Here is a 19,008-nt window from a genome sequence, read left to right on the forward strand (position 1 = left end):
ATTTGTGAATTCCCTGCATTGTGCAGGGGGTTGGACTAGATGACCCTGGAGGTTCCCTTCCAACTCTATGATTCTAAGAGTCTGGAACTGGGGAAGTGCGGAGGCCCAGCCTCCAAATCAAAGACCAGCTTTCAACCGGCTCCTCCCACAACTCAGAGGAGCCCACGCATGAAGCCGCCTTACAGTGAAATCAGACCCTTCGGCCATTAATGTCGGTAACCGTCTACTCAGACCGGCGGCGGCTCCCCAGCATCTCAGATGGCGGTCTTTCACATCCCCCTCCCACCTGGCCTGCTCGGGACTGAGCCTGGGACCTTCTGCATGCCAGGCAGGGGCTCTTCTACTGAGCCATGGCCCCTCCCCAGCCAGACCCTTGGTCTGTAAAGGTCAGCACTGTCTACTCTGGCCGGCAACTGCTTTCTAGGGTTTCTCAGACACAGGATCTTTCCCATCACCTACGACCTGATCCTTTTAAACTGGAGATGCCGGGGATCGAACCAGGGACCTTCTGCATGCCAAGCCCATGCTCTGCCGCTGAGCCACAGCCCCTCTTCCGGGAGCCCTTGGCCTCCAAAAGGCTGGCTTTCCAGACTGGCCCACCCCACCTCCTGAAACCACAAGCAGCTCACGCCCTCCCAGCTCCATTTCCACCCCCACCAACGAAGCGGCCTAGAGGGCACCTGGCAAAGCAGCTTGGGGATACTACGGACGGTCCGCCCGGGTCGCAGCCTCCCTGTCGCCAACTGGATGCGTGTTCTGATCTCGTTGTTCTCCAGGCCGCGGGTGTCGGGAGCCAGATCCACTGCGGGAGACGGGAGAAGCGTGGATGGGATGGCGAAGAACGAGGGCCCCGCGGTTGCTCTGCTGACCCTGCTCCACCACTACACCTGACTCTCAGTGTTAAGCCATCTCCTCGCCCTCTGCAAACCGGGCCTACAGGCTGGCTGCAGCAGCCCAGTCAAACCATCTGCAGGTCTCAGCAGCGAAAGAGATCCTAGGAAACCCAGGTCAGGCATCCCCCATCCCTACTAAGACAAGACTCAGACCCCGGAGCTAGTTTTGGAAGCCGCAGCTCAGTCCTGGGTCAGTGGGAGAAACAGCCCTGAGCAGTGTTCCCTCTAAGCTGAGTGTGAGCTAGCTCACAGTTTTTTAGCCTCCAGCTCAGTTTTCTCTTAGCTCAGGGCTCCACAGCTTAGAGGGAGCACTTTTTTTGTGCTCTAAGAAGAGGGCCCCTGCAGCTATGAAGGGCAGCAAGTCAGGAGATCTAAGCTGTGGAATCTTGTGAGCAAAAATTCTACTTTGTGAGCCACTGGCATTAAAGCTGCGAGTGAGCCATTTGGCTGCTGCATAAGTTAGTCTGCTCTGGAGCCCTCCTTCCTGAGCTAAGAGAAAACCGTGAGCTGGAGGCTAAAAAACTGTAAGCTAGCTCACACTAACTCAGCCTAGAGGGAGCACTGGTCAGGAGTCAAGGGAGAAGAAGATAGCAAAGGGGCCCAAACACAGCAGGTGGGAAATAACAGAGTGCCTTGGAGCATATGTGAAGCAGGCCTACCAACAACCTGGAGGGGGGGGGGGAAATTGCCCTGACTGGTGAAAAGGGGCTCAGCTCAGCACGGTTTTCTGTCGGTGCTAACTTGCAAGTGGGCAAAAGTCAATAATGCCCACAACACATGCTTTCTCCATTGTAGCTCCTGCATTGTGGAAGGGCCTGCCCAAGGAGATCAGGAAAAAAAACCCACTGGCCCAGCTTTCAGCAAATGAGGCAAAACCGAGTTACTCAAGAGGGCCTTTCTGCACAGGTTAATAGGGTTGTACTCGACAAGTGATGCTCTGTATCCTTGGTGCCTGGGGAGGGGGCAAGTGATGCTCTGTATTCTTGGTGCCTGGGGGGGTGGGGGCAACAGTGGGAGGGCGCCTAATGTCCTGGCCCTACTGCTGGACCTCCTGATATCACCTGGTATTCTTGGCCACTGTGTGATAGAGTGTTGCACTGGATGGGCCATTGGCCTGATCCAACATTGGCTTCTCTTATGTTCTTATGCTCACGCGCTTCCTTGGATAAAGGATTAGGGGCTGTGTGGTCTATACCGCTGTGTACAGCTTCCTGCATGTAAGATCCTGCTGCTTAACACGTCATGCTAATACTTATGCTGTGTTCCAGTTCGATCTTTTAGAGAGCTGGTTGGTTCCAGATTTCTGCAACCTTAATGCATTGCTTATCGAGCGCCCCAGTTTGCTCACTGGAGTGACTCACTCTGTGCAATCTGCATTGAATCCCTGTGAGGAAGGTGGACTACAAATAACATAAGCAAAATAATAAATAATAAGAAAAAGAGATTGGATTTATACCCAGCCCTTCACTCGGAGTCTCAGAGCGGCTGACAGTCTCCTGTCTCCTTTCCCTTCCCCTCCCCACAACAGACACCCTGTGAGGTAGGTGGGGCTGAGAGAGCTCTGGCAGAAACTGCTCTTTTTCAAGAACAGCTCTTATCAGAACTATGGCTTGCCCAAGGTCAGCCAGCCAGGTGCAAGTGGAGGAGTGGGGAATCAAACCCGGTTCTCCCAGATTAGAGTCTGCGCACTTAACCACTACACCAAACTGGCTCATGGCAACCCCTTCTGCAGGGTGTTCCAGGCAAGAGACCAGCAGAGGTGGCTGGCCCCATCTTCCTTATTGGTCTCTCATCCCAGTATTAACTGTGGCTGACTCTGCTTAGCCTCCAAGCCCCAAGGAGGTCAAGGCCAAGCTACCCATGCTGCTTTATGGGGTGCTGTTTACCAGATGAGGCTGCCTGCTTCAGTGTCAGAAAAAGCTTCACCTTCCTCCCATTTCAGAACATTAAGTCTTCATTAAAGGGGCAGGATTTTTCCCTCCTAAAGGTTGTTAGCAATTCTAATGAGAGGACTCCCCCCGCCCCATAGTTGCACTGAGCTGCACAGCCAGAGAAGACAAGATCGGGGCAGGATGAAGCCACACCACGATTTCTAGAAATAAACAGCGAAACTCAAGACTGCGTATAATTTTGCAGTCTTTTTTTCTGCCAGCGTTTCCCACACAGCTACTGGGGCTCCAATTTAAAGGGGGATTCTCAGTAAGAAAGACGGACTATCAAGAAAAGTAAGTGAACCAGGACAGGACAGGGGAAGACTGGGAGTTTAACCCTCTCACGCCAGTTTCCTCACTGAAAATAGTCGCTGTAACAAGTTGCTTCTGGAGAGAAATGCCTGGTCCCTTTAACAGAGGCTTAATGTGTGGAAATGGGCAGCTAAAAATTTTCAAGGCTTGGAGGGAAATAACATCCCATTAAGCCTTTATTAAAAGGACAAGATTCCCCCCCCCCTCCAGACAGCTGGCAGCCCCTACCTGCTCCCAAGCACAAGAGATCCTACAATCCCAACCCAGCCCATACCTCACGCATCCACTCTCCATACATTTTTTAAACTACTCTTGGAGTCATAAGGACTAGATATTTTAAAGAAATTAATCCTCAGGGTGCTAAAATCCCCACTAGATTCCAGATCCCTTCCAGTCAAGGGATAACAAGATCTTAACTCCCAGAATCCACTGCTCTAAACTTCTAAACCAAGCTCAGGAGTCCTGCTAGTCTCAGTTTACCATGACTGCAGTTTATCGACGCTCCGAACCCCTAACAAGCAGCCCTTGCCAGTACCTGCAGGCTTATACTGATCTCCCAACCGCCCTTCCCACGCACTGTCACTGTCGTCGTCCGAGTCGGATAGCGCGTGGACCACCTGGACGCTGGCTGCTCCCCCGCCCTGCATCAGATGAAACTGTCCTCTGGAGGGAACAGAGAACAGAAAGATATAAAGAGAGGTTAGCAACCCATTTGGCCCCATTCACACTAGACAAACGGCACACCATTTGCTTGTTTCCTGTTCCCTTTAGCTGGCCACTGATCCTGAAGTTTTAATGTAACGAATGCAGAATGATTCCAACTGGAGCATGCATAGAAAAGGAGCAGGGCAAGTGTATGCCAGCTACAAGTGGAACAATGATGCAAGCTTGGCAGAAATTCTGAGAGCATGCTTTAAACCACCCACTTCCACATTACTTTTACATATAGTGATGGGAACCAGGAACACCCTACAATTTATTATTATTACTAATAATACTTTCAATTTATTAATCGCTTTCCCCAGTGGGCTCAAAGCGATGTACAGTTACACATTTTAGACAGGGGACTAACAATGTTCATAGGGGATAGGGACGACAACATATATTCATTTAATTGCACACGCTGTCATTGCACGGTGTAAATGTCTTCTGGCTTGGCTCAGTCATTTTCCGAACGGCTGCTTGTCGACAAGGCTTTAGGACCCGTATGTCAAATCGCCACACTGCCACCGCCTGGCCGGAAACATCCACTGCAGGGATTTTTGTAGCCGAGAAGTTCTTCCGCCTTTTCCGAACCTCGACCAGGACGTCCTGACCGTCAGCTAACACCCTCCCACAAGGGAGATTGGTGCGCCCACCCTCTCTAAGGAGTGGTTCCCATTTTATCTACTCGCCGAAGCTTTTGAATCGCTGGGTGGACGATGAGCTGGGGAGAACAGGCTGGCTGCTCACACCAGCGCGGGGCTCGAACTAACACAGTTTGGATGTTAAGACAGTGGGATATACCCACTGTGCCACCGTTAATCTCCATCAAAAGACCAAATGATCTGACAGGTCCATGTTGCCCAAGTGTGATCACCCAAAATCTACTTAAAAAGAGCAGGCAATATGTTTAAAAAATGTTCCTAGAGTGTTTTGCGGTGTACTCAAGGTAACATCAGAAGCACGTGTACAGTGATGCGGAACACCCCGCAGGGGGTGGCTCCCCTTCTTACCTAACTGTTAGAAATAACAAGCAGGCCTTTCAGGGCCAATCATTGATGGGCTCTCCCAAGGTATTCTTTAACTTTCAAAAGCAACCGCAAGGGACTCCTGGTTAGAACTGGAAGCATGGCCTGAAGGAACAGAGTTCAACACTGTACCCCTCCCAGGCTGCATTCTTTGATAAAATTCCTAGAGTGTTTTGCAGTGTACCCAAGGTAACATCAGAAGCACGGGTACAGTGATGCGGAACACCCCACAGGGTGTGGTTCCCCTTCTTACCTAACTGTTAGAAATAACAAGCAGGCCTTTCAGGGCCAATCATTGATGGGCTCTCCCAAGGTATTCTTTAACTTTCAAAAGCAACTGCAAGGGACTCCTGGTTAGAACTGGAAGCATGGCCTGAAGGAACAGAGTTCAACACTGTACCCCTCCCAGGCTGCATTCTTTGATAAAAGCTGTCTCCAGCTACGTACATTTTCCTACTGTGACTAAAACAGTCACTGGGAGCAGTTTCTATCTAAGAAATTATATCAGATTTTGGAAGGGAAGAGGAAGAAGGGTTAAACCAGGACATCGAACCGGAATGTACAATGTTGAAGAAAACACCAGGAGATTCAAACACAGATCTCCCACATAAGTATATAGTCTGGCCCATAAGGTCTGAATGGAGCCATTTCTAGCTTCTGCAGAGTACATATCAGCACACAACCTTTACCCTCCACACCTGCCCATTCCTCTTTTCCTTTGCACTGGGTAATTTCCTGTAATTTTGATCATAAGTGCAAAAGCTGACTTATTAAATCAAGGAACATCTCCCATGGAGTGAAATACCTGCTGGAATGATGACCCTCAATTTTTATTTCCTTTGTAATGCCTAAAGCATGTATGTAAGTGTGGCATCACATGCCCCCTGCAGGAAAAAACAAAACAAAAAACATGTGGTACTCAACTTTTAGGGAAGCAGCCACCCTGGACCTCCAGAGCTAGTGACACACTTCATAAAATTTTGGTATGATCCCCTCCAACTGAGGCAGCATTACAGGGGACTGTACCACATTTAGACCTATACTGTGCCTTTCCCCTCCACAAATCAAAACATGAATATACTACTACAATCTGTGCTGCTAATGAAACAGTATCACTACCATTCAACTATGCCCCCCACATCATTGAAGATATCACATTGCAGTGCAATGAAATACGGGACTATCTCCTCTCACCTCTTTCTCCACCCAACTGTAAAAATCCTAACACCATCAGACAAGAGCCATGGATGAATTCAGCCGAAACCGGATTCTCCAGTAGGGTCTCACAAGGCTCCACATGAACCACCACAATCAGCTTCCAGTTACCAAGAGGACTAAATTCTCTTTGTGCAGATTAATGGATCAGGCAGGTGTGACCAATTCCCCCTCCATGTCCCCTTTTGTTATCCTGCACCAAACTTCCTCCTGGGCCCTCCCTCCAGCGGTCACACCAAGAGGGAAACTCTCTCACTCCTCAGCCACACCGATCCAGCGACGGGTCAGCCAGCCCCATAGCCACAATGAGTGAAAAGGGGTAAGGGGAGGGGGGGAGGTGAGTTACCTGCGCAGTAGATATGCCAGTACCTGGGCCAGATCCACATCCTCGTCTTCGTCGTCCTCTTCCTCACTGCGCAGGACCCCGGAGTCCCTCGGCAACCAGCTGCCCTGGCGATCCCGACCGCCCGAGCCGGCGTTACTGCTGCTGCGGGAGCCCATGTCTTACGGCATTCTCCACAGCCTGCCCTAGGTGCCTGCGCTCCCAAATGTGTGCTCTCTTTCTCTTGGTGTCTGGGAATCCAGAACACGTCCCTCCTGGAAAGAAAACCCTCAGCCACTAATCAGAGCACTTTGGATGAGGGAAGGCGGGTGAGGGTCAATGCTCCCTCTAAGCTGTGGAGTCTTGTGAGCAAAAATTCTACTTTGTGAACTACTGGCATGAAAGTTGTGAGCGAGCAATTTGGCTACTGCATAAATTAGTTTGTTCTGGAGCCCTCCTTCCTGAGCTAAGACAAAAATGTGTGAGCCGGAGGCTAAAAAACTGTGAGCTAGCTCACACTAACTCAGCTTAGAGGGAACACTGGTGGGGGTCATCTTGCCCCCTTTCCAGCAGTGCCGCAACTACTTACCAGTCAAAGCTCTTCTGATTCAGGCTTGCCCCTGGTTAAGCTGCTACCTACCAGTCAGAGTCCATAGCCTGAGTCCTCACCTTCCCAAACCAGAGGATAGGCCTGCTTGGCTAACATTATGCACTTTCTCTAACTACACCCTGCAAACAACACACTCCGACCAATCAAGCGTCCAACACTGAAGGGCTCTTCTCAATGCACAACCCTCCACCCCCAGGGGTGCAGAACTACAAATTACCACCGCTGCTCCAGACAGACCCAGACAGACACTTCTCTCCAACCACCACGAGACAACACCCTCAGACAACCAACCAGGACACAGCACCCTGCCTCATCGGCCACCCGTCAGCCAATGACCACGGCCCATGCTCCCGGCTCGGCCAATCCGAACGCGCCGTGTTGGAGGTACACTCTTGCTACCCCCTCCCTCCGCGTTCTACTCCTAATGGCCCGCTCTGCCCACCAATCAGAACGCTCGTCGCTCCTTTCCCGAACGGCTCCCTCCGACTCGCCCCCCTCCCGTCGAGCCCACCCGACCAATGAAAAGCCTGCCCAAAAGCTGTTCCTCCCCCTTCCCCTCGCCGCGAGCGCAAGACCCTCCTCACCCTCTAACGGTCGCGGCGCGAGGCCTTGTTTACATCTTAAGGACGCAGCCGCCTCGGAGCGGAGGGAGGCGGGCCAAGCCGGCTGCGACTCGATTGGCTAATAATATCTTTCCCCCCCCCACGTGGGAGAGCGTGGGGCTTTAAAACCGTAACGGCTCTTTGGATTGGCCTCACTCGCAGAGGCGGGGCCACAACTGCACCTGCCTCGTTCATCGAACAAACCAGGTGATAGGCTAAGGAGTCACCGATTGGACAATCGGCCCGAAAGGCGGGCGCGATTACTTCAGAGTCCCTCTCTGATTGGTTATTGTTATCTTGATGTCCTCTGTACAGTCACCACCCCCTATGGTACAGTTGCGTAACCTCAGTTAAAGGGGCGCTCGGAGCTGGATGATTGACATCTCTGGAAGCGGGGCGGTTCCTAAATCTCCAGGCACTAATTGCTTTCTGATTGGACATTGGCAAAGTGATTGACATTACTAAGGTGGGCTTTCCGGGCTCTGGAAACACGTATCTATTTGCGAGTGCAAAACAATGTCAGAGCGCTGGGCGCAGTTCCAGCCTCTTCTCTTTCGACTGCCACCAAACTGGGGTACACTTTACCCGCCATCTCTTAAGTCCCCAAACCACCAAGACCTGCATCCACACGTTACAGCAGTGCAGCTGGAATCTAGGATCCTTACTTGGAGTCGGAAATAAATGGAGGTGTGGCTAAGGAATGAGCCAGTTCGGTGTCGTGGTTAAGTGTGTGGACTCTAATCTGGGAGAACCGGGTTTGATTCCCCACTCCTCCACTTGCAGCTGCTGGATGACCTTGGGCAAGCCATCGTTCTGTCAGAGCTCAAGGACAGTTCTGGAAAGAGCTCTCTCAGCCCCACCTACCCCCATAGGGTGTCTGTTGTGGGGAGAGGGCAGAAGGAGTTTGTAAGCAGCTCTGAGACTCCGAGTGAAGGGCGGGGTATAAATCCAATCTCCTCCTCCTTCAAGTCCCAGGATACTCAGCAGGACATACTCCCTAGTAAATGGGAGTAGGAGGGCTGCACTTTTACAGTGCAAGACTTTGTGCTTTTACTCAGAAGTAAGCTGCGGTGGCTCAAGTGGTTAAGACGCTGAACTGCAGGCTGTGGAAGGTCGGTAGTTCAGCGGTTCAAGACCCGGGTGCCGCAAGACAGGGTGAGCTCCTGTCTCTAGCTCCAGCTCCTGCCAACCTAGCAGTTCGAAAGCAAGAAATTGCAAGTAGATAAATAGGGACCACTTCGGTGGGAAGGTAACAGCGTTCCGTGCGCCTTGGTGTTTAGTCATGCCGGCCACATGACCACGGAAACGTCTTCGGACAGCGCTGGCTCTTCGGCTTTGAAACGGAGATGAGCACCGCAACCCTAGAGTCAGATTCGACTGGCTTTCGAGCAAGGGAACCTTTACCTTTACCTAAGCCCTATTTAAAGGATGAGATGGTTAGACAGTGTCATGGATGCAACGAACATGAAATTGGGCAAACTTCAGAGGACGGCGGAAAACAGGAGGGCCTGGCGAGATCTTGTCCATGGGGTCGCGAAGAGTCGGACTCGACTGTGCGACTGAACAACGAAAAGCCCTATTTGATTCCATATGAGGCTTTCTCCCCCAAGCCGATGCCGTGGTCTGTTGTGAAGTGTTGATTCTCTGATAAGGAGTAACCCTTTGGACTTTGACCAATTGTGTTGTATGAACAAAGGCCCCCAGGGGGCAGGGGGCACTTGGACTAACCTCCATTTTATCTGTCATACAGCTCAGCAGCTCTCCGAGGGCCCAGGCGAACAGGATTTTCGAAAACCCCTGCGCTCCCACAGATTAAAAATCATTTCCTTCCAGCCACACGTGTCCTCTTATCTATCTTGCACACGCCTCTTTTCTTGGTTTGCATGCGCAATGTTATATAAATGTGGCATTTCGCAATAAGGCTGGCTTAAAATGTACTCCACATGGGGTTCCCAGGTTTGGGTTCGAAAAAACCTGGAGACTCTGGGGATGGATCCGGGAGAGGGCGGGGTTTGGGGAGGGGAGGGGCCTCCGCAGGGTCCAATGCCACAGAGTCCGCCCTCCAAAGCAGCCAGTTTCTCCAGGGGAGCTGATCTCTGTCAGCTGGAGATCAGTTGTAAAAGCGGGAGATCCCCAGGCCCCACCTGGAGGTTGGCAACCCTAACTTAGCTTACTGGGGGGGGGGGTCACACAGCAAATGTCTACTTTCCTCAAAGGAGATCCTGAGCATTTCACACAGGGATGGGGAAATTACAACCCAAGACCCAGGCTGCCAGGTTCTCTCTGGCCACCAGCTGGGGATGGATTGCCAGATCCCAGTTGGGAAACTCCTGGATATTGGGAGGTGGACCCTGGGGAGGACAGGGGTCCAATGCCACAGAGTCCACACTCCAAAGCATCCCTTTTCTCCAGGGAAACGGATCTCTGTACTCTTGAAGTGAGCTGCAATCCCGTGGGATTCCCCATTTCCCACCTGGAGGCCAGCATCCCTATTAGGCTACATCCAGCCTAAAGTTGCCAAACCTCCAATCTAGAGATTTGCAGGGCTATTTTTGGGCAGGAACGCACAGGAACGGAGTTCCGGCTGGCTCCTGAGTTGGCCACGCCCAGCAGGAACTCATTAGCATAATAGGCCACAGCCAAAAGCAGAAACTCATCAGGATTGGCTGCATTAGGGGTATGTGGCCTAACATGCAAAGGAGTTCCTGCTACAAAAAAAGCCCTGGGTTTTGACAACAAACAAGGTAAACAGAATAAGAAGGGAAAGGTGGGTTTGGCTGGATGACCACACTTCTGGTAACATGGGGGTGTGGCCTAGTGTGCTAATGAGCGGTGCTGTCAGGGTGTGGCCTAATATGCTAATGAGTTTTGCTGTTGGGTGTGGCCTATTATGCTAATGAGTTCCTGCTGGGCTTTTTCTACAAAAAGAACCCTGGCAGATTTGCATATCCGTTCACCAGACAGCCGCCAAGGAGAGCTGGTGTCCAGCTTGCTGCCTTCGAAAGTTGCTCGGGGCTCATAACGTACAGCCTCCAGCCCAAAAATCTGCCCTCCTTAAAAGCATTTTTGTTTGAGGGGTAGCCGTGTTAGTCCACTGTAGCAAAATAAAGCAGCAGTCCAGTGGCACCTTAAAAAGTAGCCACATTTGTTCCGGCAGGAGACAGAGTTCACTTCAGATGAATTTAGGGTTGCCATTTCTGAGTAGGGAAATACCTGGAGATTTGGGGGGTGGGCCTTCGTTTGTGTATAATGGTATTGAGTCTGCGCTCCAAAAGAGAAACAATGGCTAAGGGGTGACATGATCGAGGTTTACAAGATTAAGCATGGGATAGAGGTTGAGAAAGAGGTACTTTTCTTCCTCTCTCACCATACAAGAGCTCGTGGGCACTCAGTGAAATTGCTGAGCAATCGGGTTAGAATGGATAAAAGGAAGTCCTTCTTCACCCAAAGAGTAATTAACACATGGAATTCACTACCACAGGAGCTGGTGGCAGCTACAAGCATGGACGGCTTCAAGAGGGAACTGGATGAACATCTGGAGCAGAGGTCCATCAGTGGCTATTAGCCACAAGGTCTAGATAGGAACTCTCAGGCTGGGGCAAGTGAAGCTCTGTATTCTTGGTGCTTGGGGGAGGTCAACAGTGGGAGGGCTTCTGGTGTCCTGGCCCCACTGCTGGACCTCCTGATGGCCCCTGGTATTTGTGGCCACTGTGTGACACAGAGTGTTGGACTAGATAGGCCACTGGCCTGATCCACCATTGGCTTCTCTTATGTTCTTAACAGCCATTTTCTCCAGTGTAACTGATCCTGGTCCTCTGGAGATCAATTGTAATAGCGGGAGAGCTCCAGGTACTACTGGAGGTTGGGAACCCTAGGTGAATCGGAAGGAAGTGTGGTCTCACCTCCAGTAACAGCAGCTTACCCAATTGGTCAAATGCTTTACCTGTGTGCCTGTCTGCACCCCCCCAACCCAGTTCACTCTTCCAAGTAGCCATTGGAGGTCCCCCATACTCTGTCAACTGAGCTTTAAGATAACAGGGGTCTGGAGAGCTCCTTCCGCATCTCTCCCTTTGTGTGGTCAGAGGCAATGAGTCTTCGCTCCTCTCAGTTTGGTGTAGGAGAGCCAGTTTGCTGTCGCGGTACGGACTCTACTCTGGGAAAACCGGGTTTGATTCCCCCCAATCCTCCACATGCAGCTCCTGGTGTGACCTCTGCTGTCTCAGAGCTGTTCTCTCAAGAGCAGTTTCTGTCAGAGCTCTCTCAGCCCCACCTACCTCACAGGGTGTCTGTTGTGGAAAGAGGAAGGGAAGGAGATTGGAAGCCACTCTGAGAGAAGGGCGGGGTATAAATCCAACTCTTCTCCTCTTCTTCCCTATGTAAACACTCTTAAGATGCATTCAGGCAACCAACTTGGAAGTGGTTTAACAACTGCATGTTTTCCCTTACCCCAGCCCCCAAGAACACTGAGAAGGCCCCGCACCCAACTACAGTTCCCACAGATCTATGGGAGGAATCTGACCACAAAACACTTCCTAAATCCAGTGTGAATGCACCCAGTCATTTGTACCAGAGGATAGACCTCTACGTGCCAAAACGTCATAAAATTCACATCCTTTTATTTTTCGTACTTTTATTCTCATTAATGTTTGTTATTAACAAAATAGGCTTTATTTTTTTAAAAAAGAGGCAACCTGAATTAAATTGCAGCCAACTATTTAGCTCTCGGTTTGTGTTTCTTTCCAACCCCTCCCTCAATCCTGGTCCCATTTCCACTACTGAAAATAGAATTGTAAAAATGTCCTTGGCATTTCCCCCTTCTCCTCTTTCCTCTAAATTGATGCTTACTCACGTCCCATCCTAGCCTGAAAGACTGCCACATCTGCTGGAAGAGGGAAGGGTGGGAGAAAAGTACGAAGTCCTCGAAGGTTTTGCATATGTTAATTCTCTTAAATGTCTGCAAACTGTACTGAGACAAGGGCTTAGAACAGGGGTCCCCAACCTTTTGGAGCCTGTGGGCACATTTGCAATTCTTACATAGCATCGCAGACACAGCCACAAAACGGCTGCCATCGGAGGTGAAGTCAGCCACAAAATGGCTGCCACAAGTTTATCTTCAGTCACACGGTGAAGATCCTCGTGCTGTGGTGGCCGCTGCCGCCAAAGCAATGCTTTTAAAAATCTGCACAGCCCATCAAATCTCCAACAGCCAGTCAGAAACTTGCTGGGCAGAAGACCCACCTGGCCCCCCACCAATTCAGCCGGAAGCTAAAGCACTGCGAGCTAGCTCACACTCACTCAGCTTAGAGGGAACACTGCCCCCCCACTCACTTCCTAAAAACACATGGCAGGCGCCCACGAGCACCGTGTTGGGGACCCCTGGCTTAGAAAATACAGGACGATGGAATCCACCAGCTGGGATCCATCGACAGGAACATAATACAAGGATTGGCAAAGGAGGGGAAATTAGCAGGCTCACAGTGGTGCGCAGCGGCCCTACTAAAGAACGCTGGGATGTCAGAAACCTGAGCTTAGCCACCAAAACTGGGGCTTCAGCATATCAGCAAAGCACCCCTTGACAAACCCATGTGGCTAGACTAGGGGGGGTAAGTGCATCGTTGTAACTCATCCCTCCAGCGACTCACAGCTTTGTTTTGTGGAGGAGGCTAAAAAGCGCCTGTCACTTTCCTGTATTTCATGAGAGCTCTTGGGCTATTGGCTGATGTATCATTGGCTGAGATGCTGTGATGTCACGGAATGTGCACAACTGTTTCCAATGTAGAGAAAGGAAGTCATAGATGGGCTGTGGTTAGCACAACGGGGTCCTCTGAATCCTGATAAAGGCTGATGACTGAATTACAGTTAAATGCACTGGGATTTTTGCTGAAAGCCTCCTCCATACAGTACTTAATCATTACATTCAATTGCTGGTTAAGAAGAAATAGAGGGAGACACTAGGAGCTGAGTGGGCCTATACTCCATTCCAATCTGACAGAGTTCGCAAATGGGCCTAGAAGCTGTGGATTTCTACCAGCCAGTCAGTTCAATTATATGACCAGACAAGAAAGCCAGTTTGGGTCGCCAGCAATGTTCCCTCTAATCTGTGGAGTCTTGTGAGGAGAAATTCTACTTGGTGAGCGACTGACATTAAAGTTGTGAGCGAGCCATTTGGCTGCTGCATAAAGGAGTTTGCTCTGGAGCCATCCTTCCTGGGCTAAGACAAAAAAATGTGTGAGCCGGAGGCTAAAAAAACTGTGAGCTGGCTCACACTCACTCAGCTTAGAGGGAACACTGGTTGCCAGGTCTCTCTTGGCCGCCGGTGGGGGATGGGGGAGGTAGGGTTGCCAGATCCAGGCAGGGAAACTCCTGGAAATTTGGGGGTGGGGCCTAGGGAGGGCAGGGACCTCAGTGGGGCGCAATGCTACAGAGTCCACCCTTCTAAGCATCCATTTTCTCCAAGGGAACTGATCTCTGTAGGCTGGAGATGAGCTGTAATTCCTGGGGATCCCCAGGCCCCACCTGGAGGCTGGCATCCCTAAAAGCCAGTTCTGGGATTTGGTTGAGACAATTCTGCCTACTTTGAAGACCTTGACTGGATGACGGACCTTCCCTCTCCGTCGGCATCACAGCTAACTAGAAAGCCAACCGGTTCTACATTTGTGGGCCCTAACACGCTGACCATGAATGATTTAGACAGGACAGGCTTGTGTTTGAGGGGAAGGCAGTCCGTGAAAGATTAGAAAGCCACTCACTCGAACAGAGAGACCCCAGAAGTAGACAATGACACGAATGAAAGAGAGGAGACAGGACAAGATGGAAGGATCGTTCTGATGAAGGAACCACTGAGCCACGGAAAGGAAGATGTCGGCCTAGGGTTGCCAACGCCAGCTTGGGACCTTCACAGAGACTTGGGGGCAGAGTTTGGGGAGGGACGAGGGCCAGGCAGGGATGGGTCGCCACAAAGTCCACCCTCCAAAGCTACCATTTCCCCCAGGAAGACTGATCTCTGCCCCTCTGGAGCTCAGTGGTAATTGTGGGAGAACTCCAGGCCTCACCTTGAGGTTGGTAGCCCTAGACGTAGCTAAGAAACCGTGTAGCTGGCTCGTGGTGCCCAGGGTAGCGAGATGGCTGCCTCGCGGCCCAGGAAACAAGATGGCCGACGCCTGAGGGCCAGAGAGGCCTAGTTGGCAAGAGGTGGGGAAGGGAAATTCTGTAAACAAACCTCCCCGTCGTGTCCTCCCTTTCCCCACGGGAGATGCAAGGGATGTGTCTTTGGTCAGATTTCTTTTCTTTCCGCCCACCCAGGTCCCTTACATCTTATTGATGCGCTTCTCCTGGGCCGCCAGTTCCTTCATCACTTCCTTGGGCAGATCCTCGTTCACTTGCTCGGTCAGGTACTGCCTCACCTCCCGCACTTCTTGTTCCCAGAACTCCTTGGGCAAGGAGAACAACTCCCGATAGTCCACTTTCTTGAGGCCTGTCAGGTCAAGGGCGCCATCTTTGGGGATGTACCCAATGGGCGTTTCCTGGGCACTCTCCTCTCCGTTGACGCGCCGGCAGATCCAGTCAAGGACCCGAGAGTTCTCCCCGAAGCCCGGCCATAAGAAGTTCCCCTCGGCATCCTTCCGGAACCAATTGACGTGGAAGATCTTGGGGAGCCGGACGCCTTGGCGCTCTTCCATGCTCAACCAGTGTGTCAGGTAGCGGCCGAAGTTGTAGCCAAAGAAAGGACGCATGGCAAAGGGGTCGTGCATGATGACCTTGCCTGTACATAGTGGGAGAGAGGAGAACGGAAAAGAGAGAGATGTATTCGTATTAAGCATGTGTGCACAACCATCAGTTGATCCACAGTGTGACAACCAGGGGCTGGATACAGGGATCTTGTCGTCCCTGTCCTGAAAAATCTACGCCAGGGGTCCCCAAACATGGTGCCCATGGGTTCTATGGGGCCCAGTGACACCTTTCCTGGTGCCCACCAAGCGGGTGGAGCCAGATGGGGCTTGCGTCCATCGGGACTTCTGACTGGCTGTGCAGAGGTTTGGGAACAGCTGCCACCACAGCACCACAGGATTTGCTGCGTGACTGAAGGTAAGTCGTGTGTATGCAAGGAAGTATTTAAAAACAGGACGTCAGTTTAAAAAGGCATCCTGTTACACAGAGCTTCTGCCTGAAATGTTGAAAAGTGACTATTAGAGTTATGCATAACCTCACTGCCTGACATTTTGTGCTCGGCCCCGCCTCCTGTAGCAGCCATTTTGTGGGTGGCCCCACCTCCCAATGTTGGAATTCTAATGGTGCCTACGGGCCCAGAAAGGTTGGGGGGCTCTGCTTTGTTCAGCTATCTGGCACCTACCCTTGGCGCACCAGGCCAAAACACATTTTCTTTTGACCCAAGCTTTTGACGGAGGGGTTTTATCCTTTTAATTGCTTTCAGAGTCTGCTTCTACCACATTTTACAAATATCATGTCGGGCAGCTAAATGTTTGGTGCTGTTTTTCTGGTGGGGTTCTTTATAACTTGTCAACTGTAATTATTTTTATGGTGATTCTACGAACTGATCGTATTTAACTTTGTAAGTTGCCTTTAGCAGGTCTCCGGAGAGGCGGCATTAAAATACCCTAAATAAATAAATAAACATGACCTTGCAGCGCTGGAGAAACTAACTTGGCCGGCCCACAGCCTTGCCGCCAGCTTCCCCATGCTTCCTCCGAGACTTGCTTCTCCTTTTAGATCCTCTGCTTGGACCCGTGTGCTCCTCACAGCCACCTGCCTGCCTGCCTGTCTGCCAACGTCCAAAGCCATCAACTGCCAGACTTAAAGGATCTCTCCCCAACCCCACTGCCCTCTCTCATTAGTGGTTCTTCCACAAGTTCAGCCTTCCAGAGGAGAGGCGATCCCCCAAACCGGGAGGAAGAAACCCAGAGAATCCTTACCTTTGTGTTCAGCTGCTGCAGTGGACTCTGATCTCATGGCGCTGCCCACGAAGACTCCGTGGCGCCAGTTGAAGGCCTCGTACACCAAGGGTACTCCTGTATGTGTGGGGGAATAATATGGGAAGATGTATGGAGTTATACAATTATACAATTATTGAAGTATTGTTCAACACCGTACCCTTCTTTCGAGGGCTGTTTTAGCTGCACAACAACCCTGCGAAGCAGACTGTGTGTGCAAAGTGCCATCAAGTTGCAGCCAATGTATGGCGAGCCCAGAATGGGGCTTTCAAGGCAAGTGAGAAGCAGAGGTGGTTTGCCATTGTTTTCCTCTGCAGAGCCTTCCTTGGTGGTCTCCCTTCCATGCAGCGACCCCGCTTAGCTTCCAACTCATGGCAGTCCCGGCAAGGGACTTTCAAGGCAAGTGAGAAGCAGAGGTGGTTTGCCATGGCCTTCCTCTGCAGAGCCTTCCTTGGTGGTCTCCCATCAAAGTACCGGCCCCGTTTAACTTAGACTTATGGTGACCCCAGCAAGGGGCTTCCAAGGCAAAGGAGAAGCAGAGGTGGTTTGCCATTGCCTTCCTCTGCAGAGCCTTGCTTGGTGGTCTCCCATCAAAGTACCGGCCCCGCTTAACTTAGACTTATGGTGACCCCAGCAAGGGGCTTTCAAGGCAAAGGAGAAGCAGAGGTGGTTTGCCATGGCCTTCCTCTGCAGAGCCTTCCTTGGTGGTCTCCCATCAAAGTACCGGCCCCGCTTAACTTAGACTTATGGCGATCACAGCAAGGGGCTTTCAAGGCAAAGGAGAAGCAGAGGTGGTTTGCCATGGCCTTCCTCTGCAGAGCCTTCCTTGGTGGTCTCCCATCCAAGTACCGGCCCCGCTTGACTTAGACTTATGGCGATCACAGCAAGGGGCTTTCAAGGCAAAGGAGAAGCAGAGGTGGTTTGCCATGGCCTTCCTCTGCAGAGCCTTCCTTGGTGGTCCCCCATCAAAGTACCGGGCCTGATTAGCTTCCAAAATCTGATGAGATCAGACTGTCCCATCCCAGTTTGGGAAATGCAAGAAGGGTCACCCCACGAATGCACCACAGCCAGCAGAAGCTGGGAGCAGAGGCGCGAGGTAGGTGGGCCTTACCTACAGGTCTCCGGCCCCCAAAGATGATGGCATCAATAGGGACACCCTGGGGCGACTCCCAGTCCGGATCCATAATCGGGCACTGGCGGGCTGGAGCACAAAACCGGGAATTGGGGTGGGCGGCAGGCTCCTTGTCCCCTACAGAGGGAGAGAAGGGAGAGTTCGCATCACCACGTCCGTAGGAGCTCCGGAGTCCCTGGTTTCTAGAAATGGTGGGTGCAGAGGCCGAGCATCTTCAGGGAGACGTGTCCTTGGATACAGAATAACTTTGTCCAAAGAGCTGACAAGCGGACGCTTAGAGTGGTCACTCAGTGGTCAGGGAAAAGGCACTCTGCGCACCATCACAGCGCGTGATTAAAAATGTGGGATTTGCTGCCAGACGATGTCGCGATCAGTGCTCCCTCTAAGCTGAGTTAGTGTGGGCCAGCTTACAGTTTCTTAGCCTCCAGCGCACAAATTTTTGTCTTCGCTTAGGGTGACTCCAGAGCGAACTAGTTGACGCAGTGGCCAAATCACCCGCTCACAACTTTAAGGCCAGTCGCTCACCAAGTTAGGATTTTTGCTCACAAGACTCCACAGCTTAGAGGGAGCCACTGGTCGTGATGGCCACAGAAATAGACAGCTTTAAAAGGGGATTAGATAGAATTGTGGAGAAGATCAGTGGCTACTAGACACGGTGACTGAAGGGAACCTCCACGCTCAGAAGCAGTCGACCTTTGAATTCCAGGGCCAGGAGGCCACATCAGGGGAAGGTCTTGGCCTAGATGCCCTGTTGTTGGCCCTGTAGAGGACTGCTTGGATGCTGGACTAGAGAGACTATTGGTTTGACCTAGCAGGACTCTTCTTCATAAGAACACGAGAAGAGCCTCTGTACCCTGTTGTTGGCCCTCCAGAGGAATTAGTCAGCCACTATGTGAGACAGGAGGCTGGACCAGATGGACCCCTGGTCTGATCCAGCAGGGCTCATAGACAGATTCATGGAGAATGAGTCTATCAGTGGCTGCTAGCCATAGTGACTGAGAGGAGCCTCCACATTTAGAGGCACTTAACTCCTGAATCCCAGAGCCAGGAGGCAACCTCAGGGGAAGGCCTCAACCTCTCTGCCCTGTTGCTGGACTTCCAGAGGAACTGGCCGGCCACTGTGTGAGACAGGATGCTGGACTAGATGGACCCTCCCTGGTCTGATCCAGCAAGGCTCTACTTGAGGCACCCCTCTGCCTTTGGTAGAACGCCTCCACTGCCCTAGGCTGAATCCTGGCATTTAAAACCAGATCGGTGGCTCAGCCCTGGCTCCTGTGTATGCCCACATATTTTGTAAAGGGTGCTGTGGTGCG

The 19,008-nt window shown here is 51.6% G+C and overlaps 2 protein-coding genes across 5 annotated transcripts in view; both read right to left on the reverse strand.

Annotated features, from left to right (window-relative positions):
- Positions 1-7,691, reverse strand: part of DCAF11 (DDB1 and CUL4 associated factor 11) — a 22,244-nt gene extending 14,553 nt beyond the window's left edge. Inside the window, exons 1-4 of one of the 4 annotated variants that reach the window (XM_015413594.1) lie at positions 7,598-7,691; positions 6,428-6,678; positions 3,672-3,799; positions 681-802 (exon numbers count right to left, since the gene is read on the reverse strand). In XM_015413594.1, the coding sequence (XP_015269080.1) occupies positions 681-802; positions 3,672-3,799; positions 6,428-6,582 (405 nt within the window). In that variant the 5' untranslated portion in view covers positions 6,583-6,678; positions 7,598-7,691. Of the gene's footprint in view, positions 1-680; positions 803-3,671; positions 3,800-6,427; positions 6,679-6,992; positions 7,199-7,230; positions 7,279-7,597 lie in introns of those variants that run through there. The other 3 variants (XM_015413610.1, XM_015413603.1, XM_015413619.1) reach the window with 3 other exon arrangements.
- A 6,819-nt stretch (positions 7,692-14,510) lies between these two features.
- Positions 14,511-19,008, reverse strand: part of PCK2 (phosphoenolpyruvate carboxykinase 2 (mitochondrial)) — a 31,680-nt gene continuing 27,182 nt past the window's right edge. The window contains exons 8-10 of the mRNA XM_015413504.1: positions 17,675-17,812; positions 16,546-16,641; positions 14,511-15,377 (exon numbers count right to left, since the gene is read on the reverse strand). Coding sequence (XP_015268990.1) covers positions 14,923-15,377; positions 16,546-16,641; positions 17,675-17,812 — 689 coding nt within the window. The 3' untranslated portion in view covers positions 14,511-14,922. The remainder of the gene's footprint in view (positions 15,378-16,545; positions 16,642-17,674; positions 17,813-19,008) is intronic.

This window comes from Gekko japonicus, unplaced genomic scaffold, assembly GCF_001447785.1.
Source record: "Gekko japonicus isolate JY-2015 unplaced genomic scaffold, Gekko_japonicus_V1.1 scaffold1098, whole genome shotgun sequence".
Taxonomy (NCBI): domain Eukaryota; kingdom Metazoa; phylum Chordata; class Lepidosauria; order Squamata; family Gekkonidae; genus Gekko; species Gekko japonicus.